Source organism: Carettochelys insculpta, chromosome 32 (assembly GCF_033958435.1).
Source record: "Carettochelys insculpta isolate YL-2023 chromosome 32, ASM3395843v1, whole genome shotgun sequence".
NCBI classification, from domain to species: Eukaryota; Metazoa; Chordata; order Testudines; family Carettochelyidae; genus Carettochelys; species Carettochelys insculpta.
This window is the reverse complement of record NC_134168.1, coordinates 5399017-5407918: the sequence shown is the minus strand read 5'-3', so window position 1 is coordinate 5407918 and position 8902 is coordinate 5399017. Positions and strand designations below refer to the sequence as shown.

At 60.5% G+C, this 8902-nt stretch overlaps 1 protein-coding gene across 1 annotated transcript; it reads right to left on the bottom strand.

Annotated features, from left to right (window-relative positions):
- Positions 1 to 2042: 2042 nt before the first annotated feature.
- On the bottom strand, positions 2043 to 3465 carry LTB4R (leukotriene B4 receptor). Its single transcript, XM_074982223.1, has 2 exons — positions 3450 to 3465; positions 2043 to 3215 (listed from the first exon to the last, which is right to left on the bottom strand). The coding sequence occupies exons 1-2, from the start codon at positions 3463 to 3465 to the stop codon at positions 2152 to 2154; spliced, it is 1080 nt and encodes a 359-aa protein (XP_074838324.1). The 3' UTR covers positions 2043 to 2151.
- Positions 3466 to 8902: the final 5437 nt, after the last annotated feature.

The following is an 8902-nucleotide window of genomic DNA, read 5'->3' as shown; positions in this document are numbered from 1 at the left end:
AGATGGCAGCTGCCTAATTGGAGAGATGGTGGAAGAAAAGGGGTAGTAGAAGTAGATGTGCTGGAAAGTAGAAGGGGGAACAGTTGGAAACAGACGGAGAATGGGACCAGGAGCAAAGAAAGGGGACAGGGCTGTCTGGACAGGGAGGGTGGGATCAGGAGGTGAGACCAGGGCTGGCTGGTTCATGATGCTGGGAGCCAATACGAGACACAGGGATGGGGGATTTTTGGACCAGAACAGAACAATAGCTCATTTAGTCTAACCTCAGCGGTCACTGGGCTTGGCTGGACATGGAGAGTGGGCCTAAAAGCCAGAGAGAGAAGTGAAAGGTGGGAGGTGAAGGTTGGGGGCTGGGAACTCACAGAGGTTAGTGAGGACACAGCATGCTGCTGATGCACCGGTATGGGGATCGGGGACTGCCTGGCGAAGACCACGAGGTTCAGGGGGCAGTCAGGGGGCCAACCTTGAGGAGACAGAGAGATGTCTGAGAACCACCTGAACATACCCCGCTCCAGCGTTTGGGAGGGAGTCCTGGCTCCCTGCATCTCCCCATTCCCAAGCAATCCGCTGCTCAGCCCATCCTTGTCCGCCGCTTGGGCAGGTCCTCAGAAAGGATAACAACTTACCATTGCTGCAGAGCTGTGCACTGTGGATTCCAGCCCTGCAGAGGAGCCATAGTAGGGGCTGTCTGTGTGCTCATTAGTTTATTTTTTTGAAAGGCCAGAAGTCACTTCTCCAAGCGACATGAAAAGTTCAGGTCGAAGTACACAACATTATTGATTTTTAAAAGGCACTCCTGGGGCTCGCTGTTATTCTGTCTTCTGGACACACAGGGAGTAGGTTTCACCCCCCAAGCAAGGGGGGTGGCAGGGAGGGAGGGAGGGACAGACACACCTGCGGGGGCTCCATGGGAGGAGTGAGCCTGTGACCCATTCCCTGCTCTCCTAAGGCAGCCGGTCCCCCAACCAAGATGGGGCTGGATGTGAGCTGGAACCCCCGAGACGGGATGAATTGATCAGGTGATTGGACGGGAAGTTGCTACTCATCCTTGGGCCACTAGGGAACAACGGATTTGAATACCCCAGGCGGCCAGTGGGAGCCACCATACGCACATCTGAGCGTGGAGAGCAGACGAGAAAGTTCTCCATCGAAATCCCAGATTTTCTTTACGAGCTGGCCGGGAAAATAGTCCTCCGGTGAGAATGGCCTTGTCAGGAGGGCCCACAGGTTGGCTGGACCCCTCGGCAAGGTTGGGGAGGCAGCGCTGTGCTCCTGAAAAGGGCGGGGCTGATGGCAGAAGGGGCAGGGCTCAGCGGGGAAGGGGCGGGGCTGAGGATGATTTAAAGGGCCCCAGGACTCCTGCAGTGGTAGTCGTAGCGGCCAGGACGCTGGGGTCCTTTTGAATGGCCGGGCTTCTAGGCAACAGCCCACTTTGCCTTGCCCCCACTGGTGGCCCTGGCTCTTGTGACCACAGCCCTCTATTCCTGGCACTGTCGGAGACCCCCTCTATAACCTGGGACAAGTCATTGCAGAGCCTGCCTGCCTCAGTTTCCCCATTTGCAAAATAAAGCCTGCCTCAGCCCACTTAGGCTGCAGGGGCCCAGAAGCGGTGGCTGGCTCAGAGGGTGCCTGAGCAGATGAGCGGCTTCCAGTCCATAGACCAATCACAGCTCCTTTGGGCCTAAAATTGAACACCCCTCATTCAGGGTCAAGTCCCTGTCCCATAATTCCACCAAATCTAATTGTTTTCCATGTGTAGCTTGACTGGTCCCAGCTGCTGTCAAGGCTGCATCATTGTCTTCTGAATCCCTCAAGGAGGTATGGCCCATTCTTGCTCCCCACGGACGTAAGTTTAGCCCAGGGTCTTGGTGGATGTAGTGGGATTTTTTTTGGAGCTCCCATCCCACAAGTCCCCAGAACTACTCCAGAGTGAGGGTGGAGGGCCTGGCATTTGTAAAGCTCCTGTCCCACATGGCCCCCCAACCAGGGGTGACTCAGGGTGTTGGTGGATGCAGTGGGATAGCTAGCCCAGAATGCTGGTGGATGCAGAGGGATTGTTGGAGCTCCCTGTCCCACATGGCCCCGTGTCTAGGACTGGGCACTGATGAATGAGGTGGGATAGTTGGAGAGCCTGTCCCACACGGCCTAGGGCTATTCCAGTGGATTGGTGGAGAGGGTAAGACTCTCTGGGTTCCCATCCTGTGCCATCTCCAGCTTGGCCTCCCCAAGCCGTTGGATGGTCCGCCCTGTCCCCACCCGCGTGCTGGACATCTCCGAGGCCGTCCCTTCAAATAGCTTGGCCATGAAACCGATGCCGGCCGTCTTGATCAAGGCACCACCAGTGAAGGCATAGAGGATGGGGTTAACGCTGCTGCTGAAGAAAGCCAAGGCCGTCAGGGTGGGCCTGGCCATCTTCCCAGCCTTGATGAGTGTCTTGGAGAGGCTCAGCGCCCCGGCCACGTCTAGGATATTCACCATGTGGAAAGGCAGCCAGAAGAGGGCAAAGGCGACCACGATCAGCACGATGAGCCGGTTGGTGCGGCGTTTCCTCCGGAAGCGGGTCTCCCGCAGCCGGCGCCCAATGATGCAGTAGCTCCAGATGATCGCCGTGAAGGGCAACACGAAGCCGGTCAGGGTCTCGAAGACGTTGTGGAAGACGAGGTGGCCGGGCGACGGATGGAACAGGTCGCAGAGGAGGTGCGGACCTTTGAGGACCAACCTGCGGTAGAAGATCACTGGGCTGGCAAGGAGAAAGGAGACCACCCAGATGGCCAACACCAAAGACCTGGCCACCGCCGCGGTGCGGATCTTCTGGGAGATGAAAGGCTTCGACACGGCCAGGCAGCGGTCCAGGCTCATGAGGGTGATGAGGGCAATGCTGGCGTACATGCTGACCCCGCAGACGTAGTGGCACAGCTGGCAGACCACCTGGCCGAACTCCCACTTCCCGACGCTCAGCAGGTGGAGGAAGAAGGGGGCGGTGAGGAGCACGGCGCAGTCCGCCACGGCCAGGTGGAGGATGAGCAGGCTGGTGACCGTGCGCTTCTGGATGCGACAAAGAGCGCTCCACACCACGAAGACGTTGCCTGGGAAGCCCAGGATGAAGGCCAAGGAGAGCACGGCCAGCCCCAGCTTGGCTCCGGGCAAGGGGGGCAGCGCGCCCAGCTGCTGGGTGGCGTTGGTGGTGGCATTGAGCACCAAGGGGCGAGACGTGTCTGGAGGAAAGGAGGGTTAACGATGACAAGCGGGATGGTCTGTTGGTTCTCCATCATCAGGTACAACAGCCCCCAAACGCCTCTCCGTGCATGCAGGGTTTGGCCTGCCCCACACCTCTCTCCAGCTCCCATACCCCACTGGTGAGCAATCTCTGCACACGTCCGTCCCTCCCCCGGCCCTGTGTCTATCCATCCCCTTGCACACCATTGCAGTCACCCGCGCCCCCCGGCTACCTGTCCACACCCCCATCTACCTGTCCACACCCACGCCCCCAGCTACCCCTCCACACCCACGCAACCAGCTACCCGTCCACGTCCATGCCCACACCCCCAGCTACCCGTCCACACCCACTTCCCCACGCACCCAACTACCCCCCCAACGCCCCCCAGCTACCCATCAACACCCACACGCTCAGCTACCCATCCACGTCTATGCCGCAATCTACCCATCCACACCAACACCCCAATCTGCTTATCCACACCCACTTCCCCAGCTACGCCTCCACACCCACGCGCCCAGCTACCCAACCACGTCCACGCACCAATCTACCCATCCACATCCACACCCACGCGCCCAGCTACCCGTCCACACCCACGCCCCCAGCTACCCCTCCACACCCACGCCCCCAGCTACCCCTCCACACCCACGCAACCAGCTACCCGTCCACGTCCATGCCCACACCCCCAGCTACCTAGCCCCACCCACTTCCCCACGCACCCAACTACCCCCCCAACGCCCCCCAGCTACCCATCCACATCCACACGCTCAGCTACCCATCCACGTCTATGCCGCAATCTACCCATCCACACCAACACCCCAATCTGCTTATCCACACCCACTTCCCCAGCCACCCATCCAAACCCACGCACCCAGCTACGCCTCCACACCCACGCGCCCAGCTACCCATCCACACCCACGCGCCCAGCTACCCATCCACACCCACGCGCCCAGCTACCCCTCCACACCCACGCGCCCAGCTACCCATCCACATCCACACCCACGCGCCCAGCTACCCCTCCACACCCACGCGCCCAGCTACCCCTCCACAACAACACCCCAATCTACCCATCCACATCCACACCCACGCCCCCAGCTACCCCTCCACACCCACGCCCCCAGCTACCCATCCACACCCACGCGCCCAGCTACCCATCCACACCAACGCGCCCAGCTACCCAACCACATCCACACCCCCAGCTACCCCTCCACACCCACGTGCCCAGCTACCCATCCACATCCACACCCCCAGCTACCCATCCACACCCACGTGCCCAGCTACCCAACCACATCCACACCCCCAGCTACCCATCCACACCCACGCGCCCAACTACCCATCCACACCCACGCCCCCAGCTACCCCTCCACACCCACGCGCCCAGCTACCCATCCACACCCACGCGCCCAGCTACCCAACCACATCCACACCCCCAGCTACCCCTCCACACCCACGTGCCCAGCTACCCATCCACATCCACACCCCCAGCTACCCCTCCACACCCACGTGCCCAGCTACCCCTCCACAACAACACCCCAATCTACCCATCCACACCCACACCCACGTGCCCAGCTACCCAACCACATCCACACCCCCAGCTACCCATCCACACCCACGCCCCCAGCTACCCCTCCACACCCACGCACCCAGCTACCCCTCCACACCCACGCCCCCAGCTACCCATCCACATCCACGCCCCCAGCTACCCCTCCACACCCACGCACCCAGCTACGCCTCCACACCCACGCGCCCAGCTACCCAACCACGTCCATGCCCCAATCTACCCATCCACAACAACACCCCAATCTACCCATCCACATCCACACCCACGCGCCCAGCTACCCATCCACATCCATGCGCCCAGCTACCCATCCACATCCACGCCCCCAGCTACCCCTCCACACCCACGCGCCCAGCTACCCATCCACACCCACGCGCCCAGCTACCCCTCCACACCCACGCGCCCAGCTACCCCTCCACACCCACGCGCCCAGCTACCCATCCACGTCCATGCCCCCAGCTACCCCTCCACACCCACGCGCCCAGCTACCCAACCACGTCCATGCCCCCAGCTACCCCTCCACAACAACACCCCAATCTACCCATCCACACCCACACCCACGCGCCCAGCTACCCATCCACATCCACGCCCCCAGCTACCCCTCCACAACAACACCCCAATCTACCCATCCACATCCACACCCACGCGCCCAGCTACCCATCCACATCCACACCCCCAGCTACCCCTCCACACCCACGCCCCCAGCTACCCCTCCACACCCACGCGCCCAGCTACCCAACCACGTCCATGCCCCCAGCTACCCCTCCACACCCACGCGCCCAGCTACCCAACCACGTCCATGCCCCCAGCTACCCCTCCACAACAACACCCCAATCTACCCATCCACACCCACACCCACGCGCCCAGCTACCCATCCACATCCACGCCCCCAGCTACCCCTCCACAACAACATCCCAATCTACCCATCCACATCCACACCCACGCGCCCAGCTACCCATCCACATCCACACCCCCAGCTACCCCTCCACACCCACGCCCCCAGCTACCCCTCCACACCCACGCGCCCAGCTACCCAACCACGTCCATGCCCCAATCTACCCATCCACAACAACACCCCAATCTACCCATCCACATCCACACCCACGCGCCCAGCTACCCATTCACATCCATGCGCCTGCCTGCTGTCTACTGACCCAAAGCCAGTTGTGACCCTTCCATCCACTCGAGATGTCTCCATACCTACCTCCACCCACTGTGCACCCCACCCCCTTGAACATACAGCCACCTCTCTACACACCCCTCCATTCACCTAACACCTGTGTGCACCCATCCACCTCTCTACACATCCCTCCATCCACCTCACACCTGTGTGCACCCATCCACCTCTCTACACGCCCCTCCATCCACCTCACACCGGTGTGCACCCATCCACCTCTCTACACGCCCCTCCATCCACCTCACACCTGTGTGCACCCATCCACCTCTCTACACGCCCCTCCATCCACCTCACACCGGTGTGCACCCATCCACCTCTCTACACATCCCTCCTTCCACCTCACACCTGTGTGCACCCATTCACCTCTCTACAAACCCCTCCATCCACCTCACACCTGTGTGCACCCATCCACCTTTCTACACACCCCTCATCCACCTCACACCTGTGTGCACCCATCCACCTTTCTACACACCCCTCATCCACCTCACACCTGTGTGCACCCATCCACCTCTCTACACACCCCTCCATCCACCTCACACCTGTGTGCGCCCATCCACCCCTCTACACATACCTCCATCCACCTCACACCTGCGTGCGTCCATCCACCTCTCTACACACCCCTCCATCCACCTCACACCTGTGTGCACCCATCCACCTTTCTACACACCCCTCATCCACCTCACACCTGTGTGCACCCATCCACCTTTCTACACACCCCTCATCCACCTCACACCTGTGTGCACCCATCCACCTCTCTACACACCCCTCCATCCACCTCACACCTGTGTGCGCCCATCCACCCCTCTACACATACCTCCATCCACCTCACACCTGTGTGTACCCATCCACCTCTCTACACACCCCTCCATCCACCTCACACCTGTGTGCACCCATCCACCCCTCTACACATACCTCCATCCACCTCACACCTGCGTGCGTCCATCCACCTCTCTACACACCCCTCCATCCACCTCAAATCTGCGTGCACCCATCCACCTCTCTACACACCCCTCCATCCACCTCACACCCGTGTGCACCCATCCACCTCTCTACACACCCCTCCATCCACCTCACACCTGTGTGCGCCCGTCCACCTTTCTACACACCCCTCATCCACCTCACACCTGTGTGCACCCATCCACCTTTCTACACACCCCTCATCCACCTCACACCTGTGTGCAACCATCCACCTCTCTACACACCCCTCCATTCACCTAACACCTGTGTGCACCCATCCACCTCTCTACACACCCCTCATCCACCTCACACCTGTGTGCACCCATCCACCTCTCTACACGCCCCTCCATCCACCTCACACCGGTGTGCACCCATCCACCTCTCTACACGCCCCTCCATCCACCTCACACCTGTGTGCACCCATCCACCTCACACCTGTGTGCACCCATCCACCTTTCTACACACCCCTCATCCACCTCACACCTGTGTGCACCCATCCACCTTTCTACACACCCCTCATCCACCTCACACCTGTGTGCACCCATCCACCTTTCTACACACCCCTCATCCACCTCACACCTGTGTGCACCCATCCACCTCTCTACACACCCCTCCATCCACCTCACACCTGTGTGCGCCCATCCACCCCTCTACACATACCTCCATCCACCTCACACCTGTGTGCGTCCATCCACCTCTCTACACACCCCTCATCCACCTCTCACCTGTGTGCACCCATCCACCTTTCTACACACCCCTCATCCACCTCACACCTGTGTGCACCCATCCACCTCTCTACACACCCCTCCATCCACCTCACACCTGTGTGCGCCCATCCACCCCTCTACACATACCTCCATCCACCTCACACCTGTGTGCACCCATCCACCTCTCTACACACCCCTCCATCCACCTCACACCTGTGTGCGCCCATCCACCCCTCTACACATACCTCCATCCACCTCACACCTGCGTGCACCCATCCACCTCTCTACACACCCCTCCATCCACCTCACACCCGTGTGCACCCATCCACCTCTCTACACACCCCTCCATCCACCTCACACCCGTGTGCGCCCATCCACCTTTCTACACACCCCTCATCCACCTCACACCTGTGTGCACCCATCCACCTTTCTACACACCCCTCATCCACCTCACACCTGTGTGCACCCATCCACCTCTCTCCACATCCCTCCTTCCACCTCACACCTGTGTGCACCCATCCACCTCTCTACACGCCCCTCCCTCCACCTCACACCTGTGTGCACCCATCCACCTCTCTACAAACCCCTCCATCCACCTCACACCTGTGTGCACCCATCCACCTCTCTACACATCCTTCCATCCACCTCACACCTGTGTGCACCCATCCACCTCTCTACACAACCCTCCATCCACCTCACACCTGTGTGCACCCATCCACCTCTCTACACATCCCTCCATCCACCTCACACCGGTGTGCACCCATCCACCACTCTACACGCCCCTCCCTCCACCTCACACCTGTGTGCACCCATCCACCTCTCTACAAACCCCTCCATCCACCTCACACCTGTGTGCACCCATCCACCTCTCTACACAATCCTCCATCCACCTCACATCTGTGTGCACCCATCCACCTCTCTACACGCCCCTCCATCCACCTCACACCTGTGTGCACCCATCCACCTCTCTACAAACCCCTCCATCCACCTCACACCTGTGTGCACCCATCCACCTTTCTACACACCCCTCATCCACCTCACACCTGTGTGCACCCATCCACCTTTCTACACACCCCTCCATCCACCTCACACCTGTGTGCACCCATCCACCTCTCTACACACCCCTCCATCCACCCCACACCTGTGCGCTTCCATCCACCTCTCTGCACACCCCTCCATCCACCTCACACCTCTGTGCACCCATCCACCTCTCTACACACCCTCCATCCACCCCACACGCATGTGCACCCATCCACCTCTCTACACACCCCTCCACCCACCCCACACCC